The sequence below is a fragment of the Crotalus tigris genome, unplaced genomic scaffold (assembly GCF_016545835.1).
Source record: "Crotalus tigris isolate CLP2741 ecotype Arizona unplaced genomic scaffold, ASM1654583v1 scf7180000018864.669028, whole genome shotgun sequence".
Lineage (NCBI taxonomy): Eukaryota > Metazoa > Chordata > Lepidosauria > Squamata > Viperidae > Crotalus > Crotalus tigris.
In genome coordinates, this window is record NW_024097244.1 from 440,149 (window position 1) to 457,381 (window position 17,233).

The 17,233-nt window shown below is 44.0% G+C and overlaps 1 protein-coding gene across 10 annotated transcripts in view; it reads right to left on the minus strand.

Annotated features, from left to right (window-relative positions):
* ADGRB1 (adhesion G protein-coupled receptor B1) overlaps nt 1-17,233 on the minus strand; it is a 281,838-nt gene that overhangs the window by 82,226 nt on the left and 182,379 nt on the right. For all 10 annotated transcript variants that reach the window (XM_039357090.1, XM_039357092.1, XM_039357084.1 and 7 more), the window contains one exon: nt 12,608-12,788. In XM_039357090.1, coding sequence (XP_039213024.1) covers nt 12,608-12,788 — 181 coding nt within the window. The remainder of the gene's footprint in view (nt 1-12,607; nt 12,789-17,233) is intronic.

Below are 17,233 nucleotides of genomic sequence, written 5' to 3' on the forward strand. Positions count from 1 at the left end.
CATTCCATTCCATTCTAGAAGAAATGTTTTAAGAAATTACAAATGTTAGCAACACAGTACTAAGATTGCTTTGTTTTCTGCTCCTTACCCTAACGATAAGAGTCATACAGCTAACTTCACAAATAATCAGTCACTAGGATGTTTCTCCACCAAGAGAGAATACCTTCAGATGTACAATTGCTCAGGTGAAAAACCTCTTTCCTGCAAACATCTGGATTGAGTTTGGGATGGTTGAGAAGTTGGTGGTGTATGCCAGGGGTGTTCAACCTTGCAAAGTTTAAGACTTGTGCACTTTGGCTCATTTCAGCTCACTTCAGAATTCTGGGAGTTGAAGTCCACAAACACTTAAAGTTGCCAGGTTGGAAACCCTAGTATACTGCATGGGGCTGGAGAGTGGACTTCAATAATGTCCTTCTGATTCTGGCAGGTGAGCATCGCTCGATGCCACAGAAGGAAGAAACTGTGCAAAGAGAGATCGCAGCTTGTGTTTACCCTGAGAAATTTCATGAACACCCAGTGCCAGCTCTCAATAAAATGTGGCACGTTAGCCAAACAACACACAGTGTAATTTGCCTGTGATAAAAAAGAGCAAGAAAACTCAAAAGAGTAGGGTTGCAATATGTCATACACAAATGGCAGCTTTGCGGAAAGACGGAGCTGAGCTATTGCCAGAATAAGCTAGAAATTTCAACTTTCAACATCAAGACAGCAACTGTTTAAAAAAGCACGGCATAAATAAAGAGGCCAAGCAGATGTCATTTTGATCTTCAGCATCAATGACCTCATGAGATTCTGTCTCCTGCAGGGTGCAATACAAGAAGCCTCAGACGGCGGAAGCATTTTGCTAACTTTATTTGGCCTCAGCAACAAAGTAAGATCTGAATAACTGAATAACAGAATTGGAAGGGACCTTGAAGAGTCTTCTAGTGCAGCCCCCTGCTCAAGCAGACAAGTGGCTGTCCAAACTCTTCTCCAAATGCTCCAGTATTGGAGCATTCACAACTTGTGGAGATAAGCCATTCCACTGGTTAATTGTTCTATCAAGAAATTTCTCTTTAGTTCTAGGTTTTTAAGAAGAGATTTGACAGCCATTTGTCTGAAATGGTACAGGGCAGGGGTCTTCAAACTTGGTCCTTTTATGACTTGTGGACTTCAACTCCCAGAATTCCTCAGCCAGCATGCCTGGCTGAGGAATTCTGGGAGTTGAAGTCCACAAGTCATAAAAGGGCCATGTTTGAAGACCCCGGGTATAGGGTTTCCTGCCAGGGTAGGGGGTTGGACTTGAAGACCTCCAAGGTCCCTTTCAATGTTTGTTATTCTGTTGTCTATCTCTATCTCTATCCCTATCCCTATCCCTATCTCTAATCTCTATCTCTATCCCTATCTCTATCTCTATCTCTAATCTCTATCTCTAATCTTTATCTCTAATCTCTATATCTCTATATCTATCTATCTATCTATCTATCTATCTATCTATCTATCTATCTATCTATCATCTATCTTTCTATCTATCTATCTATCTATCTATCTATCTATCTATCTATCTATCTATCCATCCATCCATCCAGTGGTGGGATTCAAATATGTGAACAACCAGTTCTCTGTGTGGATGCTGCTTCTGGAAGTATGTTCTGGGCCTGGGCAACAAAAAATTATCTACCGATTCTGCTGAAGTGGTGCAAGTGGTGCGAACCGGCTGAATCCCACCACTCACTCACTCACTCACTCACTCACTCACTCACTCACTCACTCACTCACTCTATCTATCTATCTATCTATCTATCTATCTATCTATCTATCTATCTATCTACCTACCTACCTACCTACCTACCTACTCGTCCATCCATCCATCTGTCCGTCCGTCCGTCCATCCGTCCATCCATCCATCCATCCATCCATCCATCCATCCATCCATCCATCCATCCACCCACCCACCCACCCACCCACCTACCTACCTACCTACCTACCTACTCATCTATCTATCTATCTATCTATCTATCTATCTATCTATCTATCTATCTATCTATCTATCTATCTATCTATCTATCTGCCTATCTGCCTACCTACCTACCTACCCATCCGTCCGTCCGTCCGTCCATCTGTCAGTCTCTCTGTCTATCTATCTATCTTCTCTCTCTCTTTCTCACTCTCCCTCCCTCTCTAGAAAAAAGAATCCCCTCCTAATAGCTAAGCATAGAAGGAGATGGATCTGAAATTTTTATATGTGGTCATGCTTGGAATTCTACTTCCAGTTCTGATCGCTACAATACAAAAACAATGCTGAGGTTCTAGAAAGAGATTAAAGAGAAGAGCATCAAAGAGCATCTGTTATTTCGTTACATCTCTCCTAATTTCCCTAATAATTATTTTTCCCCCCAAAAAAACTACCCTAATAAATGCTATTTTTAATCGGAGAACTTCAGGGCAAGATTCAGAAACTCAGAAATAAACCGGGTTGTTTTTTTTTTTTTCACGTTTGTTCACTGTGGGAGGAAAAGGGTGTGAACATTCCAAACTCAGGAGGGGTCTGCTAGCAGCTCTTCTGACTAAGAAATTATATTCAGAGGCATCAGCTGTAGCTCACCAACACTTATGCCTTTTAATAAAAGTTGCCAATTGGAAAAAAAAGGTGCTGCACGATTGCTCCGGACCATTTGTTCAAGAATTTCTGATTCAAGGGGGAAGATAGATTGGCTTTGGAGACTGGACATCTTGTATTCAATCAATCTGTTATTGATAAGAGATAGTTTAAAGCAGGGGTAGTCAACCTTGGCTCTGTTATGACTCGTGGACTTCAACTCCCAGAATTCCTGAGCCAGCTAAGCTGGCTCAGGAATTCTGGGAGTTGAAGTCCACGAGTCATAACAGAGCCAAGGTTGACTACCCCTGCTTTAAAGTAACAAACTGGGATATTTGATCCGGGGCGAGTTAGGGTTAATATTTGGGATGATTGAGAATTGAAGCCGTGGTAAATTTTGTACGAGTTTACAATAAGAGTTTATTAACAGAGGGTTTTTGCAATTTTAACTTTGTCTTTCTCTTATTACTGTTCACAATTTGTATTACTTTCATATTTTTACATGACTGGACTTATTGTATTCAACCAATCAGCAGTTAAAGAAGCAAACTTAGATATTTGATCCGGGACCAATTAGAGTTAATATTTGGGATGATTGATTTAAGCCATGGTAAATTTTGTACAAGTTGGTTATAATAAGAGTTTGTTAACAGAGGGTTTTGCAATTTTAACTTTCTTTGTCTTTGTCTTATTACTGATCACAGTTTTTACTACTTTTGTATTTTTACATAACACGTTCGTTGTTATTGTTGTTTTTTTCTATTAACCATTTTGTTATGACTATAGTTTAGAGGTGGCAGGCTAACCATTTTTAAGTGGATCTAGTAGTTTAACAGTTTAACATTCTTTTGGCCTTTTTCACTAGGGGTGGAAAACCAACATTGCTGTATTATACTAATCAGCATTCAACTAGAAAGGATGTTGTGTGTATTCGTGTTAGGTTTTTTTTAAAGACCTTTTTTTGTTAATGTCTTTTTTGTTGTGTGTGTGGTTTTTTTAATACTTCGGCATTTTGTATTTTAATCTTAGAATAAACTAAAAATTTTCATTAAAAAAGAAGAATTTCTAATTCGAAAAGAATTCAAATGGCTACGGATCCTACCTCAGCATTCAAGGCATTATAAACTCCCTGCTCGAATGAGGCATGTCTGAAATGCAAAAACGGAAACTGGGAATCGTTGCTTGCATCATGTGCCTGGTTGTGTGAAACAGGACGGGCAGCGAAGGGCATGAAAGCAAACACGGCAGACTCCCAGCATGCTGGGTGCTGTGGAGGAGGGCTGGGTGCAACCAGATTTCTAGCATATTGTGTTCAAAATGGCTTATATGCTGGAAAAGCACAGCTACAAAACTGGAAATGGGCTACAGGCGATCGTGGTTTAGCGACCGTGCCCGGGAATTGTGCAGCAGGTGCCTAAATGAAGTCAGAAGCACTGACATGAATTTGTAGTTTTATATAAATAACTATATGTTACATCAATCTTTGCAGCAAACAAGATCGTCGGGCAAACGGGAGCATCCTGAGGTAAATCACAGGGCATACAGAGGACACAAAAAGGCGGGAAAAAGGAATCTCCCCCTCCACACGCACCGCAACCAATCAGAGCACGGATTGCCTCACGCAAGAGGCAGCGCTCTGGTACCAAACAACACAACTGTGTGTTCCAGCTCAATGCACAATCCCACTGCTCCAGCTCCTAAATTTAAGTATCTTAATAGCCGGCTTCATTTAAACAACTGTCCAAATGTACGACAAGGTTGAAAAAAAATATATATTTGTGACAAAATCCTCACATTTACAATTTTCACAAGGCTGGAAAGCTGGAGGAAAATAGTAAGCCCAGTTGTGGTTTCACTTAGTGACTGCTTTGTATAATGACTGAAATCCCAAGTGTAATAGCTAAACGAGGATGATCTGTATTTGGAATCCTTCTAGGGGTCAAGACTACATAAAAATGGGCTGTGAAGGATATGTAGGTGACTTTGGGCCAATCACCAGGAGATGATGAATTCTAGTCACACCTTAGACCTGAAGGCCATATAGGTGACTTTGTGCCAATCACCAGAAGGCTGTGTTCTAGTCCCGCTTTCAGCATGAAAGCTGACTGGATGACTTTGGACCCATCACCAGGAGACAGTGAATTCTAGTCCCACCTCAGGCATGAAAGCTGACTGGGTGGCTTTAGGCCAATCACCAGGAGACAGTGAGTTCTAGTCCCACTTTAGGCATAACAACTGACTGGATGACTTTGGATCAATCACCAGGAGACAGTGAGTTCTAGTCCCGCCTCAGGCATGGGAGCTGACTCGGTGACTGTGGGCCAATCACCAGGAGATACTGAGTTCTAGTCCCACCTCAGGCATGAAAGCTGACTGGGTGACTTTAGGCCCATCACCAGGAGACAGTGAGTTCTAGTCCCATTTTAGGCATCAAAGCTGACTGGGTGACTTTGGACCAATCAACAGGAGACTGTGAGTTCTAGTCCTGCTTCAGGCATGAAACTAACTGAGTGACTTTAAGCCAATCACCAGGAGACAATGAGTTCTAGTCCTGCCTCAGGCATGAAAGCTGACCGGGTGACTTTGGGCAAATCATCAGGAGACAGTGAGTTCTAGTCCTGCCTCAGGCATGAAAGCTGACTGGGTGAGTTTAGGCCTATCACCAGAAGACAGTGAGTTCTAGTCCTGCCTCAGGCATGAAAGTTGACCGATGACTTTGGACCAATTATCAGGAGACAGTGAGTTGTAGTTCCGCCTCAGGCATGAAAGCTGACTGGGTGACTTCAGGCCAATCACCAGGAGACAGTGAGTTCTAGTCCCGCCTGAGGCATGAAAGCTGACTGAGTGATTTTAGGCCCATCACCAGGAGACAGTGAGTTCTAGTTTCGCCTCAGGCATGAAAGCTGACTGGGTGACTTTAGGCCAATCACCAGGAGACAGTGAGTTCTAGTCCCGCCTGAGGCATGAAAGCTGACTGAGTGACTTTAGGCCCATCACCAGGAGACAGTGAGTTCTAGTTCCGCCTCAGGCATGAAAGCTGACTGGGTGACTTTAGGCCAATCACCAGGAGACAGTGAGTTCTAGTCCCGCCTGAGGCATGAAAGCTGACTGAGTGACTTTAGGCCAATCACCAGGAGACAATGAGTTCTAGTTCTGCCTCAGGCATGAAAGCTGATCGGGTGACTTTGGATCAATCATCAGGAGACAGTGAGTTCTAGTCCTTCCTTATGCATGAAAGCCAGTTGAATGACTTTAGGCCAACCACCAGGAGACAGTGAGTTCTAGTTCCGCCTGAGGCATGAAAACTGACTGAGTGACTTTAGGCCCATCACCAGGAGACAGTGAGCTCTAGTTCTGCCTCAGGCATGAAAGCTGACCGGGTGGCTTTGGACCAATCATCAGGAGACAGTGAGTTCTAGTCCTTCCTTGTGCATGAAAGCCAGTTGAGTGACTTTAGGCGAACCACCAGGAGGCAGTGAGTTCTAGTCCTACCTCAGGCATGAAAGCTGGCTGGGCAACATTGAGCATGTTCCTCTCCCTCAGCCCAACCCACCTCACAGAATTATTATGGTAGAGAAAACTGAAGGAGGAAGGAGTATTAGCTAACTTTGAGTTATTTATAGAAAATAGTAAATGTGGGATAAAAATAAATAAAAAAAAATGTAACACTGATGTTCCATCTAACCTGGGCAATAAGTTAGGTTTATGGTCAACGCAGATACACTTATTTATTGGTTCAGTTTAGCTGCCACACAACTCCTGACTATGTGGCTCACAAAACAACACAACATGAGAAATAACCACCTCCACAAAACAATAAACAGATGGCAGATCTGGGCGAGGCATTAAACAAATTGCCACACAGGCAGCAGGACCACCCACCATCCTTACTCAGAGCTTGGGACAAGATCCAGGTGTTGAAAGTTCTCCAGAGCATCATCAGTTCTGGAGACACTCAGACAAAAGCCAGTAAAATCGTGATTGAAAGTCCTTGACTTACAACTCTTCGTTTAGTGGCTGTTTGAAGTTACAATGCCACTGAAAAAAGATGGCTTGCGACCGTTTTTCACACTTACGACTGGTGCACCATCTCCATGGTCACATCATCAACACAGCAGTGATTCACTAGTAAGGCCACACCTGGAATACTGCAGCCAATTTTGGTCACCATATTACAAAAAAAGATGTTGAGAGTTTGGAAAAAGTTCAGAGAAGAGCAACTAAGATGATCCAAGGCCTGGAGGCTAAAACATACAAAGGGCTGCAGGACTTGGGTTTGGCTGGTCTAAAGAAAAGAAGAAATAGGGGAGACACGATAAGCAGTGTTCCAGTATTTGAGGGGCTGCCCCAAAGAAGAGGGAGTCAAGCTATTCTCCAAAGCATTAGAGGGCAGGACAAGAAACAATGGATGGAAACTGATCAAGGAGAAAAGCAACCTGCAATTAAGGAGAAACTTTCTAACAGTGAGGACAATTAACCAGTGGAACAGCTGACCACCAGAAGTTGTGGGTGCTTCATCACTGGAGGTTTTTAAGAGGAGACTGGACATTCACCTATGTGAGACGGTATAGGTTCTCCTGCATGAGCAGGGGGCTGGACTAGAAGACCTCCAAAGTCCCTTCCAGCTCTATTCTATTCTATTCTATTCTATTCTATTCTATTCTATTCTATTCTATTCTATTCTATTCTATTCCATATTCTCTTCTCTTCTCGTCTATAATCTAGTCTAGTCTATATTCTATATTCTATATTCTATATTCTATATTCTATATTCTATATTCTATTCTATTCTATTCTATTCTATTCTATTCTATTCTATTCTATTCTATTCTATTCTATTATATTCTATTCTATTCCACTCCATTCCATATTTTCTTCTTTTCTCGTCTATAATCTAGTCTAGTCTATATTCTATATTCTATATTCTATATTTTATTCTATTCTATTCTATTCTATTCTATTCTATTCTATTCTATTCTATTCTATTCCTATTATTCTATTCTATTCTATTCTATTCTATTCTATTCTATTCTATTCACAAATGTTGCAAGAGAAGTAGTACAGATGGTCCTCAGCTTAACGACCACCACGGAGCCTGAAATTTATGTCACTAGCTGAGACGTTTGTTTAGTAATTTTTTTTGCCCCGTTTTATGAAACTTTCTTGCCTCCGTAGTTAAGCAAATCGCTGCAGTTGTTAAGTTAGTCACACGGTTGTTAAGTGAATCTGGCTTCCCAATTGACTCTGTTCGTCAGAAGGTCGCAAAAGAGGATCCCATCATAAATACGAATCCATTGCCGCACATCACGTGACCATGAGGGATGCTTCAGCGGCCATACAGTAAATGTGAAAAACGATTATAAGTCATTTTTTTAGTGCCGTCGTAATTTCGAACAGACACGAAACAAACTGTTGTAAGCCTGTAAAATGGGGCAAAACTCACCTACCAATTGTCTCAATTAACAACAAGAATTTTGGGCTCAATTGTGGCGATAAGTCAAAGATTACCTGTAACCCCGTTTAGCACATTTTTATCGGACCACATTTCTGTCCACACCTATTTCAAAATATTAGACAAATCATCTCTAGCCAAAAAATTCTATTCGAAGAGAGTCGTTTTCATTAACCTAACAAATAATTTCACATCGTTTGCAGCCACTCGGATTATATAGGCAGTCCTCAACTTATAATCATTCATTTAATGACCATCGAAAGTTACAAAGGCATTGGAAAAAAAGGGGGTTATGGTTGGTCGTTGCACTCCTAATCATGGAAATATTCCTGTGTTTAGGTGATTCAAAATTTGGGTGGTTACCAGCTTGGAAAGGCTGCTAAACAAATTGTCATAATTCAAGGAGTCCCTGTAATGACAAATGACAACAACTGCAACCAGTAATGCAATTTGGGATTTAATGGGCATTGGGGTGTACTAGACACCCCCTTTTGCCTTTTGGTACTGTCCATGGGGCCTTTGAACTATGGTGCTGGAGAAGACTCCTGCGAGTCCCCTGGACTGTAAGGCGATCAAACCGGTCAGTCCTGGAGGAGATCAACCCCGACTGCTCTTTAGAAGGCCAGATCCTGAAGTTGAAACTCAAGTCCTTTGGCCACCTAATGAGAAGGAAGGACTCCCTGGAGAAGAGCCTAATGCTGGGAAAGATGGAGGGCAAGAGAAGAAGGGGACAACAGAGAAGGAGGTGGCTGGATGGAGTCACTGAAGGAGTAGGCCTGGACTTCAGAAGATGGTAGAGGACAGGAAGGCCTGGAGGAACGTTGTCCATGGGGTCGCGATGGGTCGGACGTGACTTTGCAACTAACAACAACAAGAAGACACTCCTTTATCCCAACTGTTCAATGCAGATTGAGAAAACTCATACTTATGCTTTAGATAGAAAGCTGCAAATAATTGGATAAAACAAACAGAATGTAACTGACTAAAATCACCTTCGATCAAGAGAAAAAGCAACGTCTTACATTTAGGCAGGAAAAACCAAAGGCACAAATACAGACTGGGCGAGACCTGGTTTAAAAACAGTAACAGTGAGAGGCACCTTAGAGTCCTAGTGGACGATCACTTGACTATGAGTCAGCTGTGTGCAGCAGCAGCCAAAAAAGCTAACACAATCCTGGGTTGTTTAAACAGAGGCATAGAATCAAGATCACGTGAAATACTAGTACCGCTTTATAAAACCCCAGTGAGGCCACACCTGGAATACTGCAGCCAATTTTGGTCACCATATCACAAAAAAGATGTTGAGAGTTTGGAAAAAAAAATCAGAGAAGAGCAACAAAGATGATCAAAGGCCTGGAGACTAAAACATATGAAGAACGGCTGCGGGACTTGGGTTTGGCTAGTCTAAAGGAAAGAAGAAACAGAGGTGACATGATAGCAGTGTTCCAGTATCTGAGGGGCTGCCACAAAGAAGAGGGAGTCAAACTATTCTCCAAAGCATCAAAGGGAAGGACAAGAAACAATGGTTGGAAACTGACCAAAGAGAGAAGCAACCAGGAATTAAGGAGAAATTTCCTAACAGTGAGGACAATCAACCAGTGGAACAGCTTGCCTCCAGAAATTGTGGGCGCTCCATCACTGGAGGTTTTTAAGAAGAGACTGGACAATCACCTGTCTCTTGTCCAAGCAGGGGGTTAGACTAGAAGACCTCCAAGGTCCCTTCCAACTTTGTTATTCTGTTATTCTTCCCATTTCTGCCCATAAACCTTTTTGTCCAAACTTGCTGGACTTGAAGGAGACTTAACATAAGTAAACCTTAAATGACCCACAATAAGCCAGCTTCAACCTGAACCTTGGTTTATTGCAACAAATCATCGTTAAGAGAAGAGACACACTTTGTCTCAGTTCAGGCAACACAACCCGTTCTGATATATAACAAAAAGAGAGAGAGAAAAAAAAATAAACTTCTCCACTTTGGGAAGCAGATGGAGAACAGAGGAGCAATCTAAGCCACAGCCGGATCATGGCTTATTCCCGCAATGATAAGCCAGGGTTTAGATGAACCAAGAGGAAAAAGAGAGGAGGAAATAAGATTGAGGAAGAGGGAGTTGTAGGTTAAATTGTCCGGGTGCCTTCTAGAAGTGGGGAGGCCTCCAAACAATTGGGAGTTCTTGGCGGACGTCAACTTGGTGAAGATGGACGTGAAGAATGAAGGGCAGAAAAAACATTGACTTGGAGAGCACTTGGATCATGACCAACTGATGACCACGTTGGCCAAACCTTGTTTACTTAGATAACGGTCCCCTCCCTCCCTCCTTCCTTCGCCGCCGAGAAACGGGATAACTTGGTGGTTTGGACGATGTGACAGTTCCCCACTGTGGACAACCATCTTGCCCACCACCCTTTCAGATCTTCTCCTGCCCCAATTCTTTGGGCCTCCTGCCAGCTTAGACACCCTTGTACTTCGAAAGCCACTTCAGTGCAGATGTTTCCATGGCAACTAGTGGACCAAATACATTAGTGTTTCTAATAATAAACCTGCCTTTTACCAGGAAACCTCCATTTGCCCATCCCCACGATCTTCTCTTTGCCTTTCCTGGTTGGGGAGAAGAAACAAAGAGGAGAATCTCAAAAGGACTTCCAGGAGCTCAACCCAGAAGGATGGGGGGGGGGGGGGGGAAGCCGAGAGCCGCCCGAGGGATGTCGGATGGAGAGGGGCAATTTTTTAACTTGACCCAGAACAAGCAGCTGACTTTTCTAAATCCAGAAATGAAGCTAACCTTTAGAGAAACAAGCCAACCAACCCAAAAATCCATTATCTACATTCTTTCGCCCAGACTTCTGATCTTGACAAAGCCAGTTTTAACCATTTGCGTTCCTAAAACCTACAAAGAAGGGCTGCAGGGTTTGGGGTTTGGCTAGCTAAGTCTAAAGAAAATAGGGGTGACATGAGAGTAGTCTTCCAGTGTTTGAGGGCCTGCCCCAAAGAAGAGGGGGTGAAATTATTCTCCAAAGCATCTGAAGGCAGGACAAGAAACGATGGTTGGAAAATGACCAAAGAGAGAAGCAACCTGGAATACTGCATTTTTGGTCACCACAAAGTAAAAAAGATGTTGAGACTCTGGAAAGAGTACAGAGAAGAGCAACAAAGATGATTAAGAGATCTGGAGGCTAAAACTTATAAGGAACAGTTGATTGAATTGGGTCTGTCTAGTTTAACGAAGAGAAGGACAAGGGGGGACAGGATAGCAGTCTTCCAATATCTCAGGGGCTGCCCCAAAGAAGAGGGAGTCAAGCTGTTCTCCAAAGTCACCCAAAAGCAGGACAAGAAGCAAAGGATGGAAACTAATCAAGGAGAGAAGCAACCTAGAACTAAGGAGAAACTTCCTGATAGTAAGAACAATTAACCAGTGGAACAACCTGCCTCCAGAAGCGGTAAATGCTCCAACGCTGGAAGTTTTTAAGAAGAGACTGGACGGTCACTTGTCTGAAATGGTATAGTTTCTCCTGCTTTAGCAGCGGGCTGGACTAGAAGACCTCCAAGGTCCCTTCCAGCTCTATTCTATTGCAATATTCTTGAATAATATTCTGCCCCAACTTTCTACACAGATTCCCACCATTCCTGGAAAGACACATCTGGGCAAAATCTACATCAAAACTTCCGTTCTTTGGGGCCAGACCAAAGCTTGCACCTCACACCCCACCCCCAAAAATGGTGTAGAGGGTGAAGAAGGCCTCCAGACCTTACAGACCACCAAAAGTATCTCAGATTGTTGGAGCCAAATGTTGAAGTTGAAGCTGGACGCCGGCCAGCTGGTGGAGAAGGAGTTAAACTCCCAGCCCTCCTTCCAACGGATCAAGGAGGCCAGCTCCATCCTCCAACCGGTCTGCTGCAAATCTCACAAACCAGGCCTGGACACCCGGAGCCCCTCCAAGCATCTCAGCGCTGCCTGACCCCATTTGCAACCCTCCCCCCCACCAAGCAAAGCCAGCCCCCAGCCCACCCACCGGTCCCAGGAGCCCAGACGTTGCTGAGAACAGGGGTCAAAAAGGCAGAGGCTGGGCCCCACCGAAGGGAAATATAACATTTGAATGCAGTCAGGATCCCCCCAGCGATTATTCAGGTCACCGGTTCTCAAAGAGAGCAGGGGAAGGGGGTTGGCCTCTCCTGGAGATAACGCGCCTCACAAGGTGCAAGATTGTGCAAGGCTGCCGATGCACGGCTGGGAGATGTGCAAGGCTGGCTTTTCTCTAGCTAAGCTGGAGCATGCATGCAGTCACGGTCGCCCCGACACGCGAAGCTTTACGATGCACCCGCCAAGAGAGAGAGAGAGAGAGAGAGTGAGAGAGACAGAGAGAGACACACACCCCAACTCTGCCACATGCAGGCGTGCACTGAGCGAGCTGGAAATGTCACAGGCTGGACCGTCTTTCTTTTCTTCTTCTTTTTCTTCCTCCCTTTTTCTTTCTTTCTTTTTTTCTATCCCTCCTCTACATTTTTGGGCATACGAAGCTCAGGGTTCGTCTCCCGCTCTGGCTGGCTAGCTGGCAGAGATGCTCCTTTGGCAGGCACTTACCATGTCAGCAGCAATCTGGGCTAAGATGGCGAAGGTAGAGACTCGGTCACAGAAGCATTTGGTTCGGAAGGGATCCACGGGGACGGTTCGGCAGCCCCTCCAGGACCAGGCGCCAAGCTGAGATAGAGAGAAAGAGGAAGAAGAGGAGGAGGAGGTGGTGATGGAGGAGGAGGAGGAGGGTCTGTGAAAGGAGGGAGGAGGGGGAAGCGAGTGCAGAGGGGGGAGAGAGACACATAGAGAGAGAGAGAGAGAGAGAGAAAGACACACGGGCACACAAGGGGGGGAAGAGACAGAGAGAGAAAAAAAGGGGACGACAGGAGGGGAAGAGAAAACAAGCATCACCAACACATTGCTGAAGGAAACATCGCAACCACAACCAGCCTCCCACCCCCTCCAGTGCCCACGGCGTACGTGGCCCTCCCTTTCTCCCCCCTCCCCCACCAAGGCAGCAAGGAATGCAGAAGCAGAGGCAACCCCCTCCCCTCAAAAGTGACTTTGAATCTACCTGGATGCCTCTCCGCTTCCTCCCGTCCTTCTCCTGCTGTTCAGCCAGGAGTTTGAACCCCAAAGGCCTTCACTGGGGCCTCAGGCCCCTTCCAGCCTGGGTGTTTCCTTTGGAGAGGAGACCACTGGGAGATCTCCAGAAGTCAAGAAGGCAAGAGGCCGATTTAGGATGCAAATTGGACTTGGGTTTTGTTTTTCCAGGCTTCCGCTTCACGTCAAAGGTCCCACGCATCTCCTAGCCATCACCAGTGCACAACTGTACACACACACATCCACACACACCTGGACCACCCCTTCCTGCCTGGCTGCTTTGGGTCTGCACACCTGAGTACGAGGGACGCAATTTCCCTAGCTGCAAGTCCTCACCAACACCAGTTTCCTCTCTCCGCAGGCTGCTCCCTTGCAGCCACAGTCTCGTGCAACACTTTTCCTTGTGGCATTTGTCACAACAAGCCCCCCACCCCACCCCTGCCTCACAGCATGACACATCGCCCTCTGTCACAAACCACGACTCTCCGGCGCCCAGCAAATCCACCCCGACGTCCACGTGGCGCGCAAACACCCAGCGCGTGGCTTCCCACGTTCTCAGGCGCACCCCGGGAGCAGCTGTTTCCACACCTACCATTGTGCCAGATTCGGAGGGCGGGTTTCACACCCAACGGAGGAAAAAGGAAAAAAAATCTGGATTTGTGGCTGGCTGCACACCTCAGCAGACTGCTTGAGGGTTGTGAAAAGCGAACCATGGCTTCCACCAAACGTGTGTGTGTGTGTGTGTGTGTGTGTGTCCCGTTCACGCCTTCCGGTCTCCAACGCCTGCAACTTTCCAGCAGGAAAAGTCATTGGAGACTTTCATTTTGATGGGGACGGGTCTCGCCGGGGCGTCCTCAATTTACAACAGTCCGTTTAGTGACCGTTTGAAGTTACGACGGCACTGGGAAAAGTTGCTGAACATGGCCGTTGTTCGCCCTGGGGACTGCTGCAGCTTCCCCTTGGTCACGCGTGCAAAATTCAGACGCTTGGCCACCGACTCGTATTTACGATGGTCGCAAGGTCCCGGGGGATCACGTGATCCCCTTGGGCGACCTTCTGCCAAGCCAAGTCAGTGGGGGAAGCCAGATCCACTTAACGACCGCCTGGCTAATTTAACACCCGCCGTGATTCACTTAACAGCTGTGGCAAGAAAGCCCGTAAAATTAAGAGCAAAGCGCACTTCACAAATGTCTCACTTAACGGCATTTGATGTAAAACAAGACTTAACGAACGTCTCATTTAGCAACGGAAACTTCAGGCTTAATTGTGTATCGTAAGTCGAGGACTACCGACACAACAGTCAGTTGTCTAAGACAACGGAGAAAGGCTTCCGGAGGGACGGCAGTTTCTCTCTGGATTATATTTAATTGACAAAGTAACTCTTATAATAATGATGATGATGATGATGATGATGATGATAATAATGATGATGATAATGATAATAATAATGATGATGATGATGATAATGATAATGATGATGATAATAATGATAATAATAATGATGATGATGATAATGATGATGATGATAATGATGATGATAATGATGATAATGATTCCTGCCTGAGCAATGGCTTGGACTAGATGACCTCCAAGATCCCTTCCCATCATCATTATCATCATTATCATTATTATCATTATCATCATCATTATCATTATCATCATCATCATTGTTATTATCATTATCATCATCATCATCATCATTCTGGAAGGGACCTTGGAGGTCATCTAGTCCAACCCCCTGCTCAGGCAGGAAACCCTACACCATTTCGGACAAATGGCTGTCCAGTCTCTTCTTAAAAACTTCCAGTGTTGGAGCATTCACCGCTTCTGGAGGCAAGGAGTTCCACTGATTAATTGTTCTCACTGTCAGGAAGTTTCTCCTTAGTTCTAGGTTGCTTCTCTCCTCTTAAATTGCATTTTTTTAAAACTATTTTTAAAACTAATATCAATTGCTCTGCTAAATCCTCCTCCTCCTCCTCCTCCTCCTCCTCCTCCTCCTCCTCCTCTTTGACGCCTATATCATTCTAGTTCTGGATCTTCCCGAATAATGTCATTTAATACAAGCACTTCTATATGCAGGCAATCCTTGACTTTTGGCCCCAAATGAAGCCCAATATTTCGGTTGTGAAGTGAGACTTCCCCCATTTTACGACCTTTCCTGCCTCAGTTGTTAAGTGAACCACTGAAGTTGATAAGTTAGTAACCCGGTGATTAAGTGAATCTGGTTCCCCCCCCACTGACTTTGCTTGTGAGGAGGTCGCAAAAGGGGATTGTGTAACCTCGGGACACTGCAACCGTCATATATATGAGTCAGTTGCCAGGTGTCCGAATTATGATTATGTAATCCTCTTGGGAAAAAGCGACGGTCATAGAATAGAATAGAATGGAAGGGAAGGGAAGGGAAGAGAAGAGAAGAGAAGAGAAGATAGAATAGAGTAGAGTAGAGTAGAGTAGAATAGAATAGAATCTTTATTGAGAATAGAATAGAAAATACAATAGAGTAGAGTAGAGTAGAACAGAACAGAACAGAACAAAATAGAATAGAATCTTTATTGAGAATAGAATAGAACAGAATAGAATTGAAAATAGAATATAGAGTAGAGTAGAATAGAATTGAATAGTAGAATAGAATAGAAAATAGAGTAGAATAGAATAGAATGGAATAGAATAGAATAGAATAGAATCTTTATTGAGAATAGAATAGAATAGAATAGAATAGAAAATAGAAAATAGAGTAGAATAGAATAGAACAGAATATAGAAAATAGAGTAGAGTAGAATAGAATAGAATAGAATAGAATCTTTATTGAGAATAGAATAGAATCGAACAGAAAGTAGAACAGAATAGAACAGAATAGAACAGAATAGAATAGAATGGAATCTTTATTGAGAATAGAATAGAATAGAATAGAATAGAATAGAATAGAATAGAATAGAATAGAATAGAATAGAATAGAATAGAATAGAATAGAAGCTGGAAGGGACTTGGGAGATCTTCTAGTCTGGTCCGCTGCCGATGCACAGCTAAATAAACGGTTGTAAATCAGGGACTATTTACTATTAGGTGGCCCATCAAAATGTTTAAAAAGGCCATTTCCTTTTGATAAGCATTCAGGCAGTAGCGAGTGGATGCTCATCTGGATCCCACACGGAGCCGGGGTTGGACTGGATGACCTCTAAGTACATTTCCAATTGTATGATTCTAGGCTGCTTGACTATCAGTCTCCTCCACTTAAATTATAACTAGAGATATTTCCTTCTGGGCCAGCTGGCCACAAGAAAGCAGATTGAGTGACTTTGAAGCAGTCCTTCTCTCTCTCAACCCAACCCACCCCACACGGTTGTTCTTGGGGGTAAAATAGAAGGAAGAAGGAATATTGGACATATTCACCGTCTTAAATTATTTGTTAAAATAATAAAGGCGGGATACGATCCATCAAACCAACAAAAATAAGCTGAGTCAGCACTATGGAGTCTCAAAGGATGCAAAGAAAAAAAAGGCTTTGGCCCAAAGAGAATTTGATTTAGGATGACTCAAAACATGGAAATGAATCCGGAAGGTGCTTTTGGAAAAGGCAGCTCAACTTTCTTGAATACATTTCACTCCTCATCCAAGAAGCTTCTTTGGTTCTTCAGTTCCGTGAAAAAAGCAAGGTTCTACATTTAGGCAAGAAAAACCAAATGCACAGGTCCAGTATAGGGGGTACCTTGCTCAATATTAGTAACTGTGAGAGGGATCTTGGAGTCCTAGTGGGCAATCACTTAAATATGAGCCAGCAGTGTGCTGCAGCTGCCAAAAAGGCCAACACAGTGCTAGGCTGCATTAACAGAGGGATAGAATCAAGATCACGCGAAGTATTAATACCACTCTACAATGCCTTGGTAAGGCCACACTTGGAATACGGCATCCAGTTTTGGTCACCACGATGTAAAAAAGATGTCGAGACTCTAGAAAGAGTGCAGAGAAGAGCAACAAAGATGATCGGGGGGCTGGAGGCTAAAACATATAAGGAACGGTTGCTGGAATTGGGTATGTCTAGATTAATGAAGAGAAGGACGAGGGGGGAAGGATAGCAGCCTTCCAGTATCTCAG